Raw genomic sequence first — 23,631 nt, 5'->3', positions numbered from 1 at the left:
AACAGAGGAGCTTAGAATCATAGAAAAAGTCAGAGATAGGGAAGCAGTTCAGTTCAGTCACTCAGTCGTGTCTGACTCTTTGTGACCCCATTGACTGCAGCAAGCCAGGCCTCCCTGTCCATCACCAACTCCCGGAATTTACTCAAACTCATGTCCATTGAGATGGTGATGCCATCCAACCATCTCATCCTCTGTCGTCCCCTTCTCCTCCCGCCTTCAATCTTTCGCAGCATCAGGGTTTTTTCAAATGAGTCAGGTCTTCGCATCAGGTGGCCAAAGTATTGGAGTTTCAGCTTCAGCATCAGTCCTTCTAAAGAATATTCAGGACTGATTTCCTTTAAGATGGACTGGTTGGATTTCCTTGCAGTCCAAGGGACTCTCAAGAGTCTTCTCCAACATCACAGTTCAAAAGCATCAATTCTTCGGCGCTCAGCTTTCTTTATAGTCCAACTCTCACTTCCATACATGACTGCTGGACATAGCTTTGACTAGACGGACCTTTGTTGGCAAAGTCCAACAAAGGGAAGTCCATCAAAGGGAAGCAGAGAGGGACGGAAAGATAGAGACAGGTAGGGAGGGCAGCCAAGTCTGTGAGCCCACATCTCCCATCTCCATGCCAGCCGGGCAGGAACAGAAGAGGAGGCCGAACCCAGGAAGCCTGCAGACTGCCACCTGGCACCCCTCGGCCGATACCACCACACCCGCTACAGGACCACCTCCCACCCCGTCCCACTGAGGGGAGCACAAGGCGGCACTGAGCGGAGGGTACTCACCAGGAGCACGAGGATGACAGGGCCGGCGAAGCTCCAGATGAGGGGCTCATGGATCGAGATCCAGCAGAAGTCAGGGTTCCCATAGCCCTCGGGATCCAGGCCAACAGCCAGGCCTGAGGGGGAGAAGGGACAGGACGGAGGGGGTGTGTTCCAGAGCTGTCGACCAACCCTCTCAGGTACCCGGGGAGAAGCTGGGGTGGGGGCAGGGCAGGCTCCTCCCTGAACAAGTGGCATGGGGGGCTGAGGCTGGGGTCACGATCAGGGGCAGGGGTCAGCCCATGTGATGGACGGAGGTCTGGGGTCACAGGTCTGGACAGGCCAGGGAGCAGGGCCCTCACCCAGCAGCACGGCAGGCACACCCCAGCCCAGGGCGTGATAGAAGCGCATGGCGCCGCGGTCCACGTTGCGGGGCTCCACCTGCATGCGGTAGAGGTGCAGCCCCTGCACGAGGAGCCACGCGAAGGTGCCCAGGAAGAAGTAGTGCAAGAGGATGGCGACCGCGGTGCACAGCAGCTGGTGGGGGTTGGGGGGGCATCAGGACCTCTCCCGCCTCGCCCCACCGCTGACCCCCCCAACCACCGCACCCTACCCCAGCATCCCGCCCCAAAGTGACTGAGCACCCCTGACCTCTGACCCTGCACTCTGGCCCCCTCCGCCTTCCTGGGCCCCATGAGGTCAGCAGGACGTGGGTCCCCCTGCACCTGGTTTTGGGTCCTGTGGATCCCCAGCAGGAACAGGAGCTCAGCCACCCCCAGGGCGGCAGCCACGTTGGCATGGATCCCCCGCATGTTGGACTTGAGGCTGCGCAGACTCAGCAGGACGGCCGCGGTCAGCAGCAGCGCGGCCACGGACACCGCCATGACCACGTGGGTGAACACCGCCAGCAGCTCCAGGTCACCCTCCAGCCGCTGCAGGGACACGGAGGGTCGCAAGGGCTGTCGGGCACGCCTGCCCTTTGACCCTCCCATTCCCTCAGCTCCCCGAACCCAGCCCCACCTCACGGGGGGAGGCATCCATGAGGACCCCGAAGGTGCCAGTCCGGCTGCAGCGACACCGTGCATGGGACCCATTCCTGTGCACCAGCTCACAGTCCCGTGCGGTCCACAAGCCGTGCTGGTCCGCCCTGTGGCCACAGCGCAGTCAGACTGACCAGCCCCATGGGGGAGAGCCCCGTCGCCAGGCAGGGGTGTGTGAGAGGCACTGGGAGGGGCTGCGGGCGCCTGGAGTTGGGGAGCCGCATTCCTCATGGGTCTGGGAGCACAGGGGCGTGGGTAGGGGCCCCAGGGGCAGGCCGGGCCTCCCAGGGGCTACCAGGGGGACCAAGGGTTTCCAGAGTGGAGGTCCTCACGGGCCAGGCGGGTCCCACTGCACGCAGATGGCCTTGCTGCGATTCGCTGTCTGTAGCAGGCGGAACTCCAGGCTGATAGGGGACTCCAGGACACCCCTTAGGAAGTTGCGTCCGTGGAACACAGCCACGCTGACCACCGGGGAGTTCATAACTGGGTTCTGGGGAACCCTGAGGAGACACCCCACCTGGGCTTGGACGCTGCCAGCTTTCCCAAGCTCTGGCTGCCCACCTCCCTGTCTTCCCTTGCCCAGAGCTTGGGGTGCCCCAGGCTGGGTGTTGTTTCTGAGAACCCCTTCAGCCTCCACTGAGCAGCTTCAACACCAGAAGTCCATGGCCTGGTTCTGCAGAATTACAGCTGAGGGGCTCTGGACCCACTGCGCACAGTGGAGCCTGCAGCCTAAGCAGCTGTAGACTTTGTGTCTCCCTGCACGCCCCCGGTTGGCCCCCTTTGGTCAGCCCATCTTCATCAGCCAGTCTGCCTGCCTGGCTGGCTCCTGTATCCTTTATGTGACTGGCCCAGCTGTGGCTCTGTGTCTATCTAGTCCCCCAAACACATTGACACAGTGGATCCCGGCATGGACGAGACTCGCAGAGCAGGAGCGGGGCCAGGCGTGTCTCTGGATGATGGTGAACCTGCTTGTTTGTCCACCATAAATGGGGGGGCTAGGCTGGGTTGGAGTGTGCGGGCAGCCCAGGGGTGAGGGGCCTGGGGGTAACTCTACTTGTACCTGGCGCCCCGGCGCTCAGCCTGGAACTGGGCAGGGAGCAGCCCCCCAAGGGTGCGGTAAACTAGGAGGATGACAATGGAGATCCCAGGCTCAGGCTCGGGCTCTGGAGGGGCTGGTGGGGGCGCCACGCTTGAGGTGGTGGCATTTTCCATGCTGCTGCCGCTGCCAGACAGAACTGCCGGAGGAGAGGGAGGGGCCGCTGTCAGTGACCTCTGACCCCCAAGCACCCACAGACCCAGCTCTGACCGGGAACCAGAATCAAGCATGGGAATCTCTTCTCTGAAGGTCCAGAACCAGGGAGTGCAGGGAGCAGGCACCATTGAAGAACTCAGCCCCCAGGGGCTGAATCCCAAGTATCCAGGCCTGTGAGAGGTCATTTGCGGCGAGGGGGAGGGTCTGGGCAAGGGTCAGACAGGAGGGCCATGCAGTGTCCAGCTTTGGGTGGAGGTGGGGCAGGGAAATGGGACCTGGCCCAGAGGTGACTTCTCACCTTCAGCGGGGGATGGCCGTGGGGCCTGGGAAGGCAGCAGCACATGCGTATGAGGGTCCCAGGCATCCTGGCCCCGGAAAAGGTTGCTGTGGTAACGAGGGTAGCGACGGGTGCCCCGGGTGGGACTGGGGTGCTCCATGCGGTCGATGCTGAGCACTGCCCCGGAGGAAGAGGGGTGAGACCCAGCAAGGATCTCTGCCCTGTGCTGAGGGATCTCCCCCTCCTACCTCCCCCCACCCTGGACCCAAGTCCCACCACCCACATGGCCTCCCGGCTACCAGCGCAGAGCCTGTGTCCCTGCCAAGTACAGTCTCCAGCCACTAATGTTGCCACCCATAGCCCCCGCCCCTCGGACCTCCGGGTCTGAGTTCACAGCCCCCTGTCCCAGCCCACCCTCCACATACTGATGTTGGGTGTCACCAGCCCCACGGGGTTCAGGTACGTGAGTTCCATGTTCCTCGCGAGTGTGGCTGCATACTCTTCCAGGCGCTGCACCAGTCCGGCGCTGCCCGGGGAGCCCCCAGGGGCCCGCTGCCCCAGCGCGGCCCACAAGTCCCCGGTCTCTGGAGCGAGCAGTGCAGAGCCGGCCCACAGCAGATTCTGGGAGGACGGAGGTGAAAGTGGGCCCAGCCAGGTGAGGACACGTGAGGGTGTGCCTGAGGGGTCTGGTGAGGTGTTCAGGGGGGCCCCAGTAGGCAGGGGGGTAGGTCTGGAGTGGACAAGGCGGGAGAAAGAGCCCGTGACCTTCACTTCCCAGGGATCAGGAGGGGCCTGAGCAGAGGGGTGGGGGTCTAGGGCCAGGAGATCAGGAGACCTGGGTGCAGCCTCACCTCATTGAAGTGGGCGTCCTGTGTGGCTGTCAGCCCGAAGCCCTGCTGGTGGCTCTCAAAGGCCAGCAGGTGGGCCAGCAGGCGGGCAGTGACTCGGACGTCCTGGCTGAAGTAGTGGTCGGTGTGGCCGGTCACCTCCCGCAGCCTCTGAGCCAGCTTCTTGGCCTCCACCGTGTCCAGGACTGTCTTATTCAGCTCCAGGCCATCCAGCTGCCGGATAAAGAAGAGGGGATCACTCTGTGGTCCCTTGGGCCTTTGTCAAAAGCCTCACGGGAAGAAGGGTTTGGCCAGATTAAAGGGCCACACGGAAAAGCCCAGGATGTCAAGGGCTGGGGCATGATGTGTGGGGCCCGCCATGGGCCTGGGGAGACGGGCCAGGGCCACTGCTGGGGCCAGTCTTGTGTGCAGGGCAAGGTGCAGGCAGTCTCACCAGCAGATTGAGTTCTCGGAAGGCCGGGGAGGTACAGTTGAAGAGGTCAGGCTCCAGCCAACCCCGGTCCTCGTCGCACAGCCGCACGGCCGCACCTGAAGGCAGGTGACCCTCGATCAGTCCTGGGGCCTGGACCCCTTCACTGAGGAGGCAACCACAGCACTCTCCTCTACCCCAGGGGAAGCTCTGATGCAGGGTCCAGGGAGTAGGCATCCAGGCTGCTCCCCTGGATGGAGAAGACCCAATCCCTAGCCCAGATGGGCCACAGGCGCTTATCAGTGAATTCCTAGAGGTCTGGGGGCCATTTCAAACAGCCATGACATAAAGGACACAAGGGCGGGACTGTGTGTATGTGCTGTGTTGCGCTCAATTGTGTCTGACTCTTTGTGACCCCATGGACTGCAGGCCACCGGGCTCCTCTGTCCTTGGGGATTTTTCCAGGCCAGAATACTGGAGTTGGCTGCCATCCCCTCCTCCAGAAGATCTTCCCCACCCAGGGATTGAACCCAGGTCTCCCACACTGCAGGTGGATTCTTTACCGACTGAACCACCAGGGAAGCCCAAGAATACTGGAGTGGCTCGCTTATCCTTTCTCCAGGGGATCTTCCCGACCCAGAAGTCAAACCGGGTCTCTTGCATTGCAGGAGGATTCTTTACCAGCTGAACTACCAGGGAAACCCTGTGTGTGTGTGTGTGTGTGCACGCATCCAAACACACAAGCCAATGCTCACACCTACACACGAGTGGATGCTGTGTGACCCAGGACAAACACACAGACACACAATGCTCCCTCTGTCTCTCCCTTTCACACACACACACACACACACACACACACACACACACACACACACACACGGACCAGGTTTTCCAGTAGAATTTTGTGACCAAAATAGGGTGGGGATCAAAATTTGCACACAAAATTCAACTGCCCCAGTGACTTTGCTGCCATCTCTCCTTAATCTGTGAGACTGGAATGAGAGTTGAATGAAATTGACCTGGCCCTTAAGAGAGCTTGTCACCCACCAGCAAGAGGGACACTGTCTTAAACACAGAGACCCCTTCCCAAAAGACAGACATAGACACGTGCGCAGGCACAGGAAAACACACACGAGAGCATGCACACGCAGACAGCTTTGGTCCAGCCGTGGCGGGGACCTCAAGCAGCGGGGAGGGGTCTGTGGGGTCCTCCATTGGAGGGCAGAGGTCTTTCAAGACCTCAGGCAGTAGAAAGAGGCCTGCAGGAAGCTGAGGAACTGAGCAGGAGTCTACAAGGACCTTAGGAAGTGTATGTGTTGGGGGGAAGGGCCTCCAGGGACTTCGAGCAGTTGGGAGGAGCTTTTAGAGACCTCAGGCAGTGGGGAGGGGTCTGCAGGGACTTCAGGCAGCAGGAGGGGTCTGCAAAAGCTCCGGCAGTGGGAGGGGGCAGCGCACCTGAGCAAACACGTACCCCTTACCTGCACCCCGCAATCCTGCCCAGAAGCCAAGAGAAACAGATGGAGGCTCAGTGAGGGTTGGGGGGAGGGAGCCAGAGCCCCAAAGAGGTAATGAGGGACCAATGTCGCCCCCCACCCCACTCCCACCTCTTGGCAGGAACAAGGCCAACCAACTCAGGAAAAGAGGTGGTCAGAGGACAGGCCGATCGCCACCCTCAGCAATGTGCCTGTCCCCCACGTACTCACCTAGGGCCCCCCGAGGACACGGCACTGAGGCTAAGACACCAAACTTGGTCTGCGGCCACCACACACCGGATCTCAGGGACTTGGGGCAGGCGTCATAGAGCACTAGGGAAGAAGAAGACAGTGAGGCAGGCAGCCAGGGGCTGGGGCCAGGGACGGCCTCATCCGCTGACCCCTCACCTACCCCAGGCCCACAGCCTACCACTCTGCTGCTGGCCTCAGGGGAGCTGGCCTTTCAGATTCTGTGACAGCCCACCAAAATACTTGGGGCCAATGTGGGAGCCCCCGGGTGGCACAAGAAGTCACCCAGAGCCCCTACCCAGAGAGCCAAGCATGCCATGGGACTTGGTGGCAACATGCCAGAGCCAGCCTGCTGCACGTGGAGCTTGCTCACCCCGGCAGCCACTGGCTGTCACCTCTGCAAAAGGACTGTCACAGCTGTTGCACTGGCGGCCAAGGGCTCCTGGGCGACAGGGGCACTGCCCGCTGTGGGGGGCACAGGAACGTGAGGTAGAGCCCACTGGGTAGCAGTCACATGGCAGGCATGAGTCGCTGCCCCGCGGTCGGTAGTGGAACTCCTGTTTGAGAAAGGGTCAGGGGCCGGAGGTCAGGGGTCAGGGCTTAAGATGAGGATTTCAGATCAGGGCTTGGGGAGTGGGTGGAATCAAGGGCAAAGGGTCGGGAGAACAGTGCTCACAGGCCAGAAGGAAGACAGGCATCAAGGGAAATGTCAGGGAGGGATCAGATGTCAAGGATAAGAGGTGGCAGTTAGGTCACAGGGCAGGGGTAAGGGGTCAGGGGCTGAGTCAGGTGGCAGAAGTCTGCAAGCTGGATAACAATCACAGAATGTCTACGACAGAGTTAAAAGGTCAGGGGCCAGGCGCACCTTGCAGTGACACTGCCCATTTGTCTTGTTGCAGTTGGGGTCAAAGCCCTTGTGAACATCGCAGTTGCAAGGGCCACACGTTGGGCTCCCCCACCAGCCCCGTGGGCACTGCTGGTCCATCCTGGGGTGGAGAACCAGGTGAGATGCCTCTGCCATATCTCAGTGACCCTCCCTAACCCTCTCCAGTTCTTTCCATCACCTCAGCCCCCAGCCCCTTACCTGTGTTCACAGTGGTGCCCGAAATAACCACCTGTGCAGTCGCAGGTATAGCCATGGGGGGCCCCCGGGAGATGCCGGCATGACCCCTGGTTCTGACAGGGGTTCAAGAGGCAGGCGTCCACACAGCCTGGGCCATAGTAACCTGAGGGTTGGGTCAGGGAGCTGAGGACACCGGCCACAGAGCATGGGAGGAACCAGGCTCCTGTCCTTCTTGGACCCTGCCTCCTCTCCAGATCCCCCAGTCCTCACCATGAGCCCCAGATTACCCTGTCCCCACCCAGGCCCCACCAAGCCAGCAGGTACCCCCCATCCAGGCCCCACCTGGCCAGCAAGTACAGGAAAAGGTTTGCCAGAGGTCTCGGCAGTCAGCACGGGGCGGGCAGGGCCCAGAGGCACAGGCGTTGGTCACGACACAGCCGGGTTCCACGTTCACTCGGTGGCTTGGGGGAAGCAGGGCTGGGGACCCCGAAGGCGTGGAGCCAAGCCATACTCCCTAAGGGCAGAGCCGGCAAGGGTGAGACCCACGTCAGAGCACCTCAGCCCCGAGTCCAGCAGAGCCACCCACATGGTCTGATGACCCCGACATGCAATCTCCCTACAGACCCCCGTGTGCTTAGTCGCTCAGTTGTGTCCGACTCTTTGTGACTCCATGGACTGTAGCGCGCCAGGCCCCTCTGTCCATGGAATTCTCCACGCAAGAATGCTGGAGTGGGTACCCTAAGCCCTGACCCAATATTCCCATTTAGTGCCACCATGAGACCCCTGATTATGCTCTCCCTGACACAGGCCTCTAATGACCCTTGATAATCTAAGCTGGACTCTCACCTCCAACAGCACAGAAAGGCTCGACCTGTCTCTGCTGGCTCTGGTCACCACCACCCCTATGCCAACCTCCAGGTGAATGCAGCATCTCAGGCCTCAAGGCACCCCTGACCTCTGACCATTCACCCTAATGCCCCACCTCATATTTGCACGCTGACCCTCACCTGGATACAGCCAACCAGACCCTGAGGAGCCTCCTCTTCAGCGCCGTGGGGCAAGCCTCCCACATGGAGTCGCTTTACCTTCAGGCCCTGCAGCTCACTCCCCACCGCCAAAGTGTCCTGGGGGAAGGGGACAGTCAGCACTGGGGGTGAAGGGGGACCGATGAACCCCTGCCCTACCCCATTGTCAGCCTTGGCCTTATCCTAGCCCTGCATTACCATGCTCTGGCTCTCTGGACCAGGGGGCTGGTCTGGGCATGAGATGGAGTACAGAGGACTTGCTGAAGCACAGGGGATGAGTGACAGGAAGGTTTGGTCGAGAGCTGGGCTCTGGACAGGCCCCTCTCTCCTGGACCCTGAACAGACCCTGAAATTCCATGATTCTGAGCTGGGACGATCGGGAGACCAGAAGACGTTTGGCAAAGTGCTGGCTACAGAGGTACCCCAAGACCAGGCTAGAAATCTGCATAGCCTCCCTGACATGAGGAGGGCGGGGCAGGGTGGGCTCAAAGCAAGGACCTGAGGAGGGGGATTCAGGGGACAACATCAGACTATGTGCAGTGGATGGAAGAAGAGGAGTTGGACTGAGTGGGGTCTGATGAGGTGGGTCTGGTCGGAAGGCTAAGAATGGACCACCCCAGGGTTAGCAGTCAGACCTGGAAGAGGCTGAAGTCCAAGGAGACCATGAGGACATGGTGGCCCCGCCGGCCACCTGGCTCCTCCTGCAGCTCCAGTCGCAGATCATGCCACCGGCCGTCGTTGACTAGCACCTGGTCCAGGAGGAGGTGGGCAGCCCGGCCTGAGGCCCTGGTCACTGTTACAGACAGCAACCCCCGATCCAGCTGTGGGCAGAGAGGCACAGCCCTGGGGTCAGAGCCCCACACTGGGCTGGGGCCGGGAGTGTCAGGAGGTGGGGTCTGGGGCTTCAGAGGTCACAAAGAGCAGAGGTCAGCACAAGAGGAACAGGCTATATTTGGCATGGAGGGCCCTGTGCCAGGGCACTCTATGCTTCTGAGAGTGACGTTAAGGGGCAGAGGTCATGGATTAGCGCAGGTGGCAGGGGAGAGGTCGGCTGGGACTCTGCACCTGCAGAGGATATGATAGTGGGGAAGAGGGTCAAGGGCCAAGGTCGAGAGCAGGGTCAAGTGTGATCAGTGCTCCTAGCAGAGAAGTATGCTCTGTGTGTGTGTGTGTGTGCCCATGCACCTAGTCTCTCAGTCAGGTCCTACTGTTGGCAACCCCATGGACTGTAGACTGCCAGGCTCCTCTCTCCATGGGGTTCTCCAGGCAAGAACACTAGAGTGGGTTGTGATTTCCTTCTCCAGGGGATCTTCCCAACCCAGGGATCCAATGCAGGTCTCCTGCATTGCAGGCAGATGTTTTATCATCTGAGCCACCTGGGACCAGGCCTAAAACCACAGGAATGGTGCTGGTGGCCTCAGAGATTGAGAGCCGAGGATCTAGGGAAGGGCTCAGGAGGACAGACCCACCTGACAGAGGAGTGTGCTATGTGGCCCAGCCTGGACTTGCATCAGGACCCCCTGCTTTGCCCGCGTCCGAAACGCCAGCCCCAGGTACCACGGCACAGACACGGCCACATCGTTTACAAAGTCCCAGCTCAGTGTTCCGTTGCCACGGAAATGGTGGGGATGGGCCATAGCTGGTGGGATAAAAGGAGCGGAGTCACAGGCTTCACCTCGAGAACAGAAGCTATACTCCACAGGCCCTTCCTGCCCCGGGCTGCCCACTCACTGAGCCGACAGTCTTTGCCTCCAAAGCCCACCGGGCAGTCACAGCTGAAGCCACCCCAGCGCTCTGAGCAGATGCCATTATTCTTGCAGGGACCGGAGTCACAAAAGTGCAGCTTGGCCTGGCAGCCTGGGAGAGGAAAGTAGAGACAGGACATGCGAACACAAGAGAGGGCATGAGCGCTGGGCTAAACACAGGGCCCAGGGGGGCTGAAAGGGCCCAAGATCTCAGCCCCCTGTTCTCGCAGGGGGTGGAATTGGTAGGACTCAGGTCCTAAAGGCCAGACTGCAGCAGAGTGCTTGCCAGAAAAGGAGACAAGGAGGAGGTCAAAGTTCGAGTCCATCCATAAAGCCCTCTGCCCTTTCCCTATGATGGGGACGTGGCCTACCTGCCACAGTGCCATTGTTTGCGACAAAGGACGCCATGTCCACCCGGCGGCCATCGATATGCAGGTCCCGCATGCAGCCAACGAAGTCCTTGTGGGACACGGGGAAGTTCTCGGGAAGGTTGGGGACACCCCCCAGGAGCAGAGGGCCTGTCAGGTCCAGGGACCTGGGGGTCAGGGGTCCAGGTCATTGGTGGGACTTGGGGCCAGGGTAGGTTTCCTATTGGGGTGGGATAGGAAATGGAGGGGGTAGGACTCAGAGGGTAAGGTGATCGAATGGGGAGGGTAAGATCAGGCTGAGGAGGAACTGGGGCCTGACTTCAGTTGTGGGGGTGCAAAGGAGAGTTTCTGACGGGCAGATGGTCTGGGGAAAGGTAGAAGAGGCTGAGGATGAGGATGAAAAAGGGAGGCAGAAGGGTGGCTGGGGGCAGGTGATGGGGGTCATGTGGGGCTGTGGGGCATTAGAGAGACCAAGAGAGTAGAGAATTTGGAGGGGTGGGTGCCTGAGGGAACATGTACAAGTGGGGAGTCCAGGGTAGAATACAGAGATAGGGGCTAAGGTGAGGTGGGGTTTCAGCGTTCTAGTGAGGAAAGGAAAATCTGGTGGTTTGGGGAAGGATGGGGAGTTTGGAGGCAGTATTGGAAGGGTGGGGGTGGACTCTGGCAGGCAGGGGGTTTGGGGTTCAGGGGCTGGGGAGCTCACTTCTTGGAGCTTGTTTGCGTGCCGGCAGCCGCACAGGAGTAGTTGCCAATCTCAGCCCCAAACTGCAGAGCCACAGCCACATCGCAGTCATCCACGCTCAGCACAGCCACCTTGTCCTTGGAGGGGCCCTGAGCACCCCCCAGGGCATCTGTCCTGGGCTAGAGACCCAGCACGTCACTCAACAGGACCCCCAGGGGTCACCTGTTATCCCAGAACCTGGTATCCCAGCTTCTTCCCCATACTCCCAGGCCGAGGGCGGTGCCCACCTTGTTGTAGTATCTCAGATGCACTGTGTGCCACTGCCCGTCACTGAGGCCCCCTGGAACTGTGGGGCTGACCACTGTGTTGGACTCACCTGCAGGGCGGATGTGTATGGAGGCTGGTCTGGCGCTTCGAGGCCTCCCCTCCCCCTACCCAGTCATGCAAGCACAGCTGCTCCCAAGGTGACCCTGGATGCATCAGATAACTTCCCCCTGCTGGTGGCCACACTGGCCAGACCAGAGTGCCTCTGGACATGTGGGAGAAGCACACACTTCATGGAGAGAGAAGGTGGTCTGCTGGGCATGGGTGGAGGGATGTGTTCAGGTGGGCCTGGGGTGCTCACACCCCCCAGCCAACTCACCCACACATGCACCCCCTCACCCCTACAGTGATCCGTGGGGGGCACCCACCAGTGGAATATGTGAGCCTCACTTGCCCAGCCACGAGCTCCAGGGCCAGGAAGTCGTGCTTCTCGTTCAGGCGTCCGTTGTAGAAGAGCAGCCCACTGGGCTGCACCGTGGCAAACCTGGGGTCGGGGAGGGCCCGTCACAAGCAAGACCCCCTCCTCACACCCGCCATCCCTGTGACAAGAAGGTCTGAGGGAGCCCACCCAGGCTAGGTGAGGGAGGAAGTGATGAGAGAGGGAGGGGAAGGGGCGGTGTCCCATGGGACGCCAGGTTGCGGGCAGTCAGGACCTGGGTCTTGGAGGTGGTGGGGACCCCATGAGGGCGCGCAGATGCGGGCGAGCACCTACGAGAGGGACAGCGTGAGGTGGAAGCGCTGTCGAAGGCCGCGGAACATGACGAAAGAGCTGGGCGGGAAGGAGCGCGCGGCCACTTCGCAGCGTGGACCCTCGAAGGCACCGCCCGCGGGGCACTGGCAGCGGAAGCCGCCGTCCGGCCCATTGGCGCAGGTGCCCCCGTTGCGGCAGACACCCGGGACGCAGCGTCCGGCCTCCGTGTCCAGCTCACAGTCTTCGCCTAGGGGTCAAGTCGGCAGTAGAGGCGGGGTCAGACCGCGCCCCGCCCCCGGCTCCAGCGGGCCCCGCCCCTCCGAAGGCCACGAACTCCAGGTGAGAGCCAAGAAATGGAAAAGTCTCGCAGGCTGTGGGCACGCCCCTATTACACCTGACCCCGCCCCCTCTCCCCTTCCGGCCACTCCCCTGCACAGGGCCACGCCCCCTCCTCTTCCTCTGCCCAGTTAAACTGTTAGTTGCTCAGTGGTGTCTGACTCTTTGCAACCCCAGCCTGCCAGGCTCCTCTGTCCATGGAATCTCCCAGGCAAGAATACTGGAGTGGGTAGCCATTCCCTTCTCCAGGGGATCTTCCCCACCCAGGTCTCCTGCACTGCAGTCAGATTGTTCACCATCTGAGCCACCAGGGGGTTGGCCCAGCCAAGACCTCTATTTCTTCGCGGCCTTAGGCTTCCTCTCTGCCAGGTTCTACCGCTTCTGGACCAACCGCGCCCAACTCGACCCCGGGTGGCTCAAGAGTGATGCCCAATGCTCACTTGCACTGTAGTTCCGCTCCCCACTCTGCCTGATGTTCACCCAGCCCCGCGCCCTGCTCACCCGTGAAGCGTGGCCGGCAAACGCAAGTGTAGCCACCCTCGCGCCGTGAGCAGGCGCCGCCGTTGCGGCAGGGGTTGGAGTAGCAGAGGTCGAGCTCCGTCTCGCAGAAGTCTCCCGTGAAACCGGGAGGGCAGCGGCAGCGCAGGCCTGCAATGGGCTGGATGGGTCTAAAGAGCGTAGAGGCGGAGGCCAGGAAGGGCGCAGAGGAGTCGAAGCGCAGCACCGACACACACTTCATGTAGTTCTCGCAGGGCTCGCGCAGGCACACGTTGTCGTCGAAGGGCAGCACGTCCAGCAGCGAGCGGGCGGCCAGCGCTGCGCGGCGCACGTACAGCTGCTCCTGCAGCTCCTCAGAGCTGAACCAGGGGCCCGCAGAGCCGGCTCCAGCCCCGCGGGGTGCCAGCGCCGAGAAGCTCACGTTGAGCACGGTGCCCCCCACGTCCGTGTCGTTCTGGATGTTGAAGATGAAGACGTCCTCGGCGGGGGTGGCAAGTACTGCAGCCACGCCTTCCAGGAAGTGGCCCAGGAGCGGCGACAGGAAGCGTTCCTGCCACATGTTCTCCAGGCGCACGGTCAGGCTGTTGGCCAGCAGCTCCTCGGTTATGATGACCACGCGCAGCACGCACTGGGCCGTCACGCTGTGCAGCCCATCTGCCGGCAGAAGTGGGGGAAGAGGTCAGTCTGGGGTCAGCGGCTGCCCTTCCCAGGGACAGAGGAGGGTTACTGGCCCAGTCCCCCGGCACCTCTGTGTTAGTGGCCTGACCCTGCCAGGACACAAGAGGGTCTGGGCTTGTGATCACCAACTCTCTCAGCACCAAGGTGTCAGCAATGTACTGCTTCCTGTCCCCTCCCTCCAGCATGGGGAAGGGCCTGAGCCAGGGATCAACCCACCCACTCTCTGTCCCCCAGTAGTGCCCATGGGTCAGCAGGTCATTCCTCCAACAACACACAAGATGGTCCCTAAGTGATCAGTAACCCACCCTTCCTCAGGTTATCATGATCAGCAGGCCAATCAGGATAGAAAGAGGAGCCAAGGCTACTGATGACCGACTTTCTTTCCTCCCATCCCCCAGCACTGCAGAAGTAGCAAAACATCCTCTCCAAGAATATCCTCCAGGCGAAGGATAACCTATTCCCTATCTCTGGTTAGCCAACTGCTTTCCCAGTTCACTAGAAGGGTCCCTAGCTCTGTGACCACTCAACCGCATCTCCCAGAACCCTGGGTCAGCAAGCTCCTCTCTAAGAGAATCTTGGACCCTGACCTCCTCCACAGCATTCTTGGATCAGCAAGCTGCCCATCACCCCAGACCTGGGTTCTGCAATTTCAGTGGCCACTCTCAGAAATGAGGATGAGGTGCTTATATGCCTTGTCTCCACACACTGGGTGGCCGACAGGGGGTTTGTTCTTCAGGGAATTGAGGAATGAATGAAGACGTGCCTTCTTTGGCAGTGTCAGGAGTCCTATGCTCCAGAATTGGAAAATAAGCACCGGTAAAGTCTGTCCCAACCCCTGCAGCCTCCAGTATTTAGGCCTGCAAGAGCTTTTTCCACCTGAGCTCTCCTTTGAGGGAACAGTTTGTGAAAGCGTCGCCTTGGTCCACGGCTGCAGAAGAGACAAGTGGATCTCCAGACTTTCTCCCAAAGGGCAGGGCCTTAGTCAGCCTCATCGACAGCAGCCAGGCTAATATGGGTCTGCTCTCTGTCTGAAGCTGCCAAAGGAAGATGCTGTTCCCGACCGCAAAATGACTGGCCTCCCTCTTCTCCACAGGCTGAAGGTCAGTATGGACCCAAAGTAACCCTTCATCTGAACAGGGGTATGATGCTGGCTTTTCCTGGGACATCTAGAGCATTACTCCAGCCTTTCAGAAGGAGGGAAGCAATCCCTAGATTAACAAACAGACAGTTCTTGGGCTCCCCTGGTGACTCAGTGGTAAAGAATCCTCCTGCCTATGCAGGAGACAATTGGGATTTGATTCCTGATCTGGGAAGAGCCCACATGCCACAGAGCACCTAAGTGCATGTGCCACTACTTATTGAGCTGTGCTCTAGAGCCCGGAAGCACAACTACTGAGCCCATGTGCTTCAACTACTGAAGTCCAAGTGCCCCCGAGCCCATGCTCTGCAACAAGAGAAATGATTGCAATGAGAAGCCTGCATGCTGCAACTAGAGAGTAGTTCCTGCTTGCCACAACTAAAAAAAAGCCAGCACAGCCAAAACAAAATTTAAAAAATAAAATAATTATTTAAATAAAGCAGACAGTTCTTTAAGAGTCTTTATGAGGTCTGCTAATGCCCTAGAATCTTTGGGGTTCTGTGAAGACTGTTCAAGACCCCAAGAAGAGACTATATGACTCTAACCTGGTCTATGGTAGATCCTGTGGGGTGCAGGTACCCAGCGCTCAAGGGATTCTTGGAAAGCCTGGAAACCCTTCTTTGGTTTGAAGTGCCTTGTGGGGGGCCCTGAGGACCTGACAGGCTAAGGTTACTGGCTCATTTGATTAACCCCCACCCCTCACCTGTGACAGTCACCAACATGGAGGCCACCAGTGGGCGGTTGTTGTCTAGCTTGCGACTGAGTCGGAGCTCCCCGCTGGTCTGGTTGACCACCAGCAGCTGCAGCTCATTGCCCCGCTCAAAGGAGTAGAAGAGGTGGTCAGAGACATCCGGATCGTAAGCTGGGATGCGCCCAATGATGCCTGAGGGGAAGGTGTCCGAGCGATTGGACACATAGTTGTTGAAGAGGATCTGGAAGTTGTTGAGCACAGGGCTGTTGTCATTCTGGTCAACCAAGCGGACGTGCACAGTGGCCCGACTGACCAGGGGGGCTGATGTGGCCTGCACAACAATTACGTATTCCTGGCGAGCTTCGTAGTCCAGGTCAATGAGTGCCGTCAACTCTCCCGAGAAGATGTCCATTTGGAACAGCTCGGGGATGTTCCCCTCCACAATCTGGTACATTATATGAGCATTGGGGCCTTCATCTGGATCCACTGCAGTGATCTGGGCCACCACTGAGCCCACAATGCTGTTCTCCTTCACTCGCACCTCAAACTCCTCGGCTGGGAAGACCGGTGCATTGTCATTGACATCCTGCACTGTCACCTGGATGCTGACTGGAGTCCGGAGTGGGGGCACACCTCGGTCCACTGCGTAGGCAGTCAGTTCATACACCGGCACCGCCTCTCGATCCAGCCGCCTCACAGTGCGGACAATGCCAGACGTGGGTTCAATGGTAAAATCTCCATCCCCATCTTCCCCATTCTGGAAAGTGTACTGGACCCGGCCATTGGCATGAGCATCTCGGTCAGTGGCTGAGATCTGCAGGACACTGGTGAAAGGCGGGGCATCCTCGGAGACCAGCCCTGTGTAGTGGGAGGCCACAAACTGCGGAGCATTGTCATTCACGTCATTGACCATCACTTCCACATAAGTAGTATCTGCTTTCTGTGGGATGCCATTGTCCCGAGCTGTAATAGCCAGTGTGTAAGTCACCTGGTCTTCATAGTCCAGGGGGGCCTGCAGGGTAATGGCCCCTGAGTCTGCGTCAATGCGGAACTGGGGCAGGTTGTCCTCTAGGAGATAAGTGATACGAGCGTTCTCACCCACATCATCGTCAGAGGCACTGATGACCACCACAGTGCTACCCACTGGCCGATCCTCATTCACACTCACTGAGTAGTGGGCACTTTGAAAGACAGGCCGGTGAGTGTTGGCATCCGTGATGTTGATGTGCACATAGCAGTGATCATGAAGGGCACGGTCAGATGCAGTTAGTACCAGCTTGAAGTACCGTTCCTGCTTGTAGTCCAGGGGCAGGGCCAGCGTCACCAGACCTACACCCCCCTGGGTGCTGATAGCAAAGCGATTCCGAGTGTTACCTCCTGTGATCTGGTAGCTGATGGCACTGTTGGCATCACGGTCTACAGCAGTCACACTGACCACACTGGTGCCCACGGTCGCATCCTCATTCAGTCGGAGGTGGTACTCCTTCATGGTGAACTCAGGCCGATTGTCATTAACATCCAGCACAGTCACTGTGACACTGGCTGAGGCTGAGAGTGGGGGTGAGCCATGGTCTCGGGCCTCCACACCAAAGAAGTAATGTTCCACAGACTCACGGTCCAAGGGTCCGCTCACAGAGACCCAGCCAGTGGCACTGTTTATCACAAAGGGTGTATCCGGGGCCACACCAGTTAGGGAATACTCCAGTCTGGCATTCTCTCCATGGTCTGCATCCACTGCCTGAATGTGGATGACTGAGTGGCCCAGGGGTGCATTTTCCAGGACAGAGACCTGGAAGGGCGTGCTAACAAAGATAGGAGTATGGTCATTGATGTCCACCACCTGGATGCTGGCCAGGCCGGTGTTGTTGGACAGCGGGGGGCGGCCTGCATCCTGAGCCCGGATGCGCAAGGCATACTCTCGCTCTGCTTCAAAATCCAGAGGGGCCACCACCTGGATCTCGCCTGTGAGGCTGTCAATGGCAAAGTGGCCGCGGCTGTTACCACTGATGATGTTGTAGTGTACTAGTCCATTGGCATCCTTATCCCGGTCCGTGGCTGTGACGCGAAGCACCACCGTATGGGGGCGCACATCCTCGCGCACCTGCGCCACGTAGCGTTTCTCGCTAAACTGGGGCGCGTTGTCATTCTCGTCCAGCACGGTTATGTGCACACGCACTGTGGCAGAGCGCGGCCCGGGCTCTTGGCCCTGGTCGCTGGCCTCCACCACCAGCTCGTAACTTTCCATGTGCTCGCGGTCCACGCGACCGCTGGTGCTGATGAGGCCCGAGCGCGGATCAATTTCGAAGGCGGCGGCGGCGGCGGCGCGCGCAGCTGGCGGCCCCACAAAGCGGTAACGCAGGTTGGCGTTGGGGGGCGCGTCACCATCTGTGGCACGTAGCTGCAGGATGGGGTAGCCCTCTTCCACGTTCTCGCGAAGCGTCTCCCGGTATTGCGCCTGCTCAAATACCGGCGCGTGGTCATTGCGGTCGGCCACTGTAACGGCCACCATGGTGGTGGCAGAGAGGCGCGGCGAGCCGTGATCCTGCGCCGTCACGCGTAGGTAGTGGCGATCCATGCTCTCGCGGTCCAGAGCGGCCTCTGTGCGGATAAGGCCGCTCTGCGGATCGATGCTGAAGAGCTCCAGCGAGCGGCTGTTCATGAGCGCAGCCAGCGAGTAGACTAGGCGCCCGGCCTCTCCGGTGTCCGGGTCCTGCGCCACTACGCGTAGCACCGCGGTACCTGCCGCCTCATTCTCCGGCACTAGTGCCTGGTAGTTGTACTGCGGAAACTGTGGGTGGCGGTTCGCGGCGCGACGGGGGCGGGCCCGGCCCTCTAGGGGTATTCTCCAGGCTCCAGGCCCGGCCGGGGCCCCAGGGGGGCGCGGCCCGGGGCGCTGCGGGAGGAAGCGGCGGCGGAAGAGACCTCGGGAGCGCATGCGCTCGGGCGTCGGCTCGGGAGCTGTCCGAGACTCGCGCGGTGCTGAACCAGACGCGGGAGCTGTCCTCGCTGTGCGAGGTGCTGAATCCAGTCCGGGGCCAGATCCCACGGCCCCGGGAGGGCGGTCCGACCGGGGGCCTGTCCTCCTCGCTCGGGATGTCGCAGTTCTCTCGCTCTGACCCCTGCGCCCTGGTCCCGACAGTTCCCCGCAGCAGCGCGTGGTTCCCACTTTTGGGGAGGAGCCTCTCCCAGTATGCCTCTGAGAGGACACCGGCTGAGAACTACGGGGCCGAATCAGAAGGTCCGAAGGGAAGGGAGGGTTGTTCTCCGGGCCTGGGACCCCTGGGGACAAACCCTCTGGTGACAGACTATCTCTTTGCAAAGGCCCTGTCCGCCTGCAAGAGGAGACCTCTGGGCGCCAGCATAACAGAGACCCTGGTCCTTGTCCGGTCTCCCGCCCACGGCTGCCAAATGTCTTGACCCCATATTCCGCTCCCAGCCCCGGCTGCTCCGGGGGCCCTCGACCGCTTTGGGCGCTTTGCCTTCCCCCTCGGAGCCCCACGAAGACAGGTTCCCTGACTCCCAGGCCAGGCTCTCCATCCTCTCGGACCCCGGGCGGCTCGGGACAAAGAGCTAAGGCTCCGTTGCCGATCCGCGCCCCTGGTCCCGCAGCAGGAGCTACCTCCGGATCCCAGCCGTGGCCCCCACCGTCCCCCAGCTCCTCCCGGCTAAGAGGGAACAAAGAGAGGAGGGAAAGGAGCAGGAGTAGCGGGGTCGTCGGCCCCCTGAGACCCCACCACGGATGCCGCCTCGCCATCACCCCCCACTTCCCCACACTGCCTCCACTGTCCTCCGCCCGGGTCCAGGCCTTGGGCCCGCCTCGCTGCTCGGACCCCCACCCGGACCCCTGCCGCCACCCCAGTCCCCTGCCTCTAGGCCTGTCGCTCCACGCCGCCGCCACCCTCTGGGCACCATCTACTTCGCGGCCAGAGCCCCTTTGGCGAGCGGCCCCGGCTTTTGCCGCCCCCACCACAGCATCCCTGACGCTGCTGCCGCCTCCCGCCGCTCCAACATGGCTCCCGGCCGCTGCGATGGTTCACTCCATCTCCGCCCCGGAGCTCCAAATCCTATGGTACAGGCCATCACGCATGTCAGCTGCCGACATAGAAGTCATGACCGCCATCTTTATTGAGGGCAGAACGCAAGTGCTGCCCACGGTGCTGAACCGGGCAGGGAGATTCACCGCCCCTGGTTCCACCCTCCTCTTCGTGACCACCGCCCTCATCCACCTCCCTCTCTCTAGGGCGCTGTCTCGGCTCTGTCTTCGGCCTTCTGCTTGCGAATCTCTTATGCACTGCCTTCACTAGTTCCGAACCCTGTCCGGGATTTTGGTCTGAAATTTTGATGCCTACGATGTGCAGAGTTTTCTCTCAACTCTTGGGTGGGGATACCATCATGGGGTCGGAGTGGCTTGGGGTGCCAGCAGCCCGAACAGCCTTAACCGTTCGATCGGCGAGTTTTAACTCATGAAACAGTCGCGAACATCTGCTTGTTTGGAGCGCCCCAACCGAGCAGGGACCAGAGGTGACCCTCCCGAAGCCGAAACAGAGGCTAAACTTCCCTGCTTTTTCGGTCGGCTGCTCTTCCCCTGGAAATTACACCCCTCTCTTAGGTAGCGGGTCTCCAGAGCTCTGGAATGCCACGTGCAACCCGGCGTAGCCGCAGGACTGAGGCTCGGCTTCCTCAGATCCCCTCCCTTGCCCTCTACGGCTGCGTCCCTTAACCCCTTGAAGGAACTAACGGAAAAGCTCAGTTTTGCCCGCGCTGTTCTACTCCCAGCTCAAGTTAGACCCGTGTATCCAATGGGCAGACGCCGGGGAATAGACGTCACCGAAGACGAGCTGGGGGCGTGGGGCATGAACACCGAGGGTTCCAATCAGAAAGTCACTGTTTCTATTGGGACAATGGGTGGCTCCGCCCCCACGGCAGACTCATTGTCTGGGGGAGGAGGCTCCGCCGGTTCCAGAATAGCTGGGAGAGACAATCCAGGTGTTCTACGGCCCAGCCTGCAAAGCTGCACCGACAGTGGACTGCAACGCCACGGTTAGACGGCGTCGGCGTCCTTGGACAGAGGAGGGGTTTAGGCCTGAGGCCCCGAACGCTCCAAGGGGCGCGGCTCCTGCTTGGAACCCGCGGAGAACTCCGGCTTCGGCCTCTGGCCCGCCCCAAACGGTACCTATGACATCACCACCAACCAATCAAATGGCGCATTCTTAGGCCTCATTGACTTTCTCGCTTCCAGGAGGCGGGATTCCTCGTTCCAGCACCTCATGTGACTACGGAGAGCCGGTGGGTGGGCTCCAGTGGTGCCCTCTGGTGTCTCAGAATCTGAGGACTTCCTAAGGTCAGAGCCGAGAAAGTACGCTCTGGGCGTTGGAGAGGCGCTGAAGGCAGACCTTGGTTGGATGGGAGCTCGGTGCAGGGTCTGAAGGAGGGAAGCGAAAGACATGGTTTCTATCGCACCTTCACCCTCCGGGTTCACGATCTAGCGAGTGAACGGAAAGCTTTCCGCGAGGGCGGAAAGCTTTACACTAACGATGGATGTAGATAGGTGGGACGCTAGGGAGAGGGATGCTGGATCCCAGAGGAGGTAGGTGCCTGAGCCAATGTAACCATCTGCCTGAGTAGATCTTTGAATAACCAAAAGATGGAAGAGCCCCTAGGTCTTGGAAGCTGTGTGGGCAAATGTTCTGAGGTTTAAAGGGATCGTGGCCGTGTTATGCCCTGCTCCCTGTCCTAGGGCTAGCACTGCCTTCACCTGATGCTCCTTGTGGGGAGCAAGACTGGGACCTCTCCGTAACACCCTTGGTGACTGCAGAGGACTCTCCGTGTCCTCCCTGAAGTTCTGCCTCCACTGCTGTCCTCTCTTTGTGGCTGCTTTTCCATGGAAGCCTGTCCCTCTCCCTCTGCCCTCACCTCTATGCCCCACCCCCAGTGGCAGCTTCTCATGCTCCCTGTAAAGGCAAAGCTAGTGGAGTTCCTCTTTCCACTGCCCTCTAGGACATTTCAGATCCTCTCCTCGTTCCTTTTCCTCTCTACCCAGTATTTGCCCTTGTCACTTGCATTGCAGGTGGATTCTTTTATCAAAAAGTCACCCAGGAAGCCCTTACCTTAACCACTAGCCAGTCCAATAACAATTCTCCTACCCTGGCTCTTCTTAGACAAACTCACTGGGCTAATTAATATCTAACCCCAGTTAAAACAGACTATTTGTGAATTCCTTACCTCTGAATAAGCAGAGCATTACTAGAGAAAAACAACATTCTGAATTCTTGACCTTAAGCCTTAATATTATATTGGAGGGCTTCAACAGTGCAGTAAGATAAAAAAAAAAAAATAGCAAAAAGGTATAAGGATTAGAAAGGAAAAAAAAAAAGTATTCACAGGCAACAGGAATGTGTATGTAAAAAATCCAAAAGAACTTACAGATAAGTTATTAGAGTTTAGCAGAGTCACTGAATACAAAGTCAATATATAAAAATCAGTTGTAATTTCTATATATCAACAAGTGAGAACTTTTTTTTTCATAATGCAATTTATAGTAGCATCATGCAACATAAAATGCCAGGGATAAATATAATGCAGTATGTGCAATGACTCTTCACACATACCATAGAACATATTGACATTGAACACTATCATAATCATTTCATGATTTATGTAAGTCAAATCATGTTGTATACCTTAAACTATATTGTCAATTATATCTCAGTAAACACTTAAAAGAAAAAATAGAAACATAAAAGACATAAATGGAGTGCAAAACTATGTTCAAAGATTGGAAGGTTTAATACAGGCATACCTCAGAGATACTGTGGGTTTGCTTACAGACCACCGCAATATTTGCAATAAAGCAAGTATCACAGTAAAGTGAATCATACAAATGTTTTGGTTTCCCAGGGAATATAAAATTTGTGTTTAGACTACAGTCTGTTAAATGTGCAACAGTACTATGTCTAAAAAAAATGTATATACCTTACTTAAAAATACCTTATTGCTGGGACTTCCCTGTTGGTCCAGTGGTTAAGACTCCACCTTTCACTGCAGGAGGCACAGGTTTGATCCCTGCTCAGGGAACTAAGATCCTTCATGACAAATGGCCGAAAAAGAGAAAAAAAAACAAACAACTTATTGCTAAAAAATGCTAACCATCCTCTGAGCCTTCAGTGAATCATAATCAATTTTTTTTTTTTTTTTGGCATCCTTGGGTGGGCCTAAACATCATCTTTTTAAAAGTAACATAAAAATAAATAAATAAATAAAAATAAAAGTAACATCAAGCAATTCCCTGGCACTCCAGTGGTTAGGACCCTACACTTCCACTGCAGAGGGCCAAGTCTGATCCCTGGTTGGGGATCTAAGACCCCATGTGCTTCCTGGTACAGCCAAAAATAAGTAACATCAGAGATCATTGACCACAGATCAGCATAACACATATAATGATGATGATAAAAGTTTGAAATATTATGAGAATTACCAAAATGTGACACAGAGACATGAAGTAAGAAAATGCTGTCGGAAGACTGGTAACAATAGACATTCTATTGTCTGTTATCTAGTGAAGGTTTGCCACAAACATTCAAAACCTGTCAATTTGTTGTAAAAGATGCAGTGTTGGTGAAATGCAATAAAATGTGGCATACCTGTATTGTGCGGATGCTAATTCTCCCCAAATGATATATGGATTCAATGCAACTCAGAAACCCCAGTAAAGACTGTGTAGTGTACATGTGTGTGTAAACTGACAAACTGGATTCTAAAATGTATGAGGGCCAAGAACACCCAAGACAGTCCAAAGGAAACCCAAGAAGGAGAACAACTTCCTCTACTAGAGATCAGGAAAGCTACAGCGACAAAACCAAGACTGTGTGGTGCTGGTACAGGAACAGACAGACAAACGGAACAAAATCCAGAGAGCGGCCTAAAGGAACGTGCAGACTTGAATGTTTACAAGAGTGGCTCTTAAAAGCCCACACAAGGAAAGGATGGGCTTTCCAATAAATGATGCCGCATCAATTGGATATCCATGTAGACAAAAATGAGACCCCCTATTTCATACTACCCACATAATCAATTCTAGATAGATCTGACATCTGAAT

The 23,631-nt window shown here is 58.1% G+C and overlaps 1 protein-coding gene across 2 annotated transcripts in view; it reads right to left on the bottom strand.

The window, feature by feature from the left end:
• CELSR3 (cadherin EGF LAG seven-pass G-type receptor 3) overlaps positions 1-22,562 on the bottom strand; it is a 30,556-nt gene extending 7,994 nt beyond the window's left edge. Inside the window, exons 1-28 of one of the 2 annotated variants that reach the window (XM_043885882.1) lie at positions 22,508-22,562; positions 15,548-20,957; positions 13,032-13,682; positions 12,216-12,441; positions 11,872-11,987; positions 11,467-11,555; positions 11,201-11,358; positions 10,501-10,664; positions 10,116-10,241; positions 9,854-10,023; positions 9,020-9,205; positions 8,367-8,483; positions 7,702-7,873; positions 7,381-7,522; positions 7,162-7,282; positions 6,670-6,853; positions 6,279-6,380; positions 6,054-6,068; positions 4,600-4,694; positions 4,170-4,379; positions 3,744-3,939; positions 3,340-3,495; positions 2,850-3,024; positions 2,122-2,289; positions 1,770-1,896; positions 1,475-1,681; positions 1,112-1,286; positions 774-886 (exon numbers count right to left, since the gene is read on the bottom strand). In XM_043885882.1, the coding sequence (XP_043741817.1) occupies positions 774-886; positions 1,112-1,286; positions 1,475-1,681; positions 1,770-1,896; positions 2,122-2,289; positions 2,850-3,024; positions 3,340-3,495; positions 3,744-3,939; positions 4,170-4,379; positions 4,600-4,694; positions 6,054-6,068; positions 6,279-6,380; positions 6,670-6,853; positions 7,162-7,282; positions 7,381-7,522; positions 7,702-7,873; positions 8,367-8,483; positions 9,020-9,205; positions 9,854-10,023; positions 10,116-10,241; positions 10,501-10,664; positions 11,201-11,358; positions 11,467-11,555; positions 11,872-11,987; positions 12,216-12,441; positions 13,032-13,682; positions 15,548-19,289 (8,103 nt within the window). In that variant the 5' untranslated portion in view covers positions 19,290-20,957; positions 22,508-22,562. Of the gene's footprint in view, positions 1-773; positions 887-1,111; positions 1,287-1,474; positions 1,682-1,769; positions 1,897-2,121; positions 2,290-2,849; positions 3,025-3,339; positions 3,496-3,743; positions 3,940-4,169; positions 4,380-4,599; positions 4,695-6,053; positions 6,069-6,278; positions 6,381-6,669; positions 6,854-7,161; positions 7,283-7,380; positions 7,523-7,701; positions 7,874-8,366; positions 8,484-9,019; positions 9,206-9,853; positions 10,024-10,115; positions 10,242-10,500; positions 10,665-11,200; positions 11,359-11,466; positions 11,556-11,871; positions 11,988-12,215; positions 12,442-13,031; positions 13,683-15,547; positions 21,218-22,507 lie in introns of those variants that run through there. The other variant, XM_043885883.1, reaches the window with a different exon arrangement.
• Positions 22,563-23,631: the final 1,069 nt, after the last annotated feature.

This window comes from Cervus elaphus, chromosome 24 (genome assembly GCF_910594005.1).
Source record: "Cervus elaphus chromosome 24, mCerEla1.1, whole genome shotgun sequence".
Taxonomy (NCBI): domain Eukaryota; kingdom Metazoa; phylum Chordata; class Mammalia; order Artiodactyla; family Cervidae; genus Cervus; species Cervus elaphus.
This window is presented reverse-complemented; position numbering and strand designations above follow the sequence as displayed.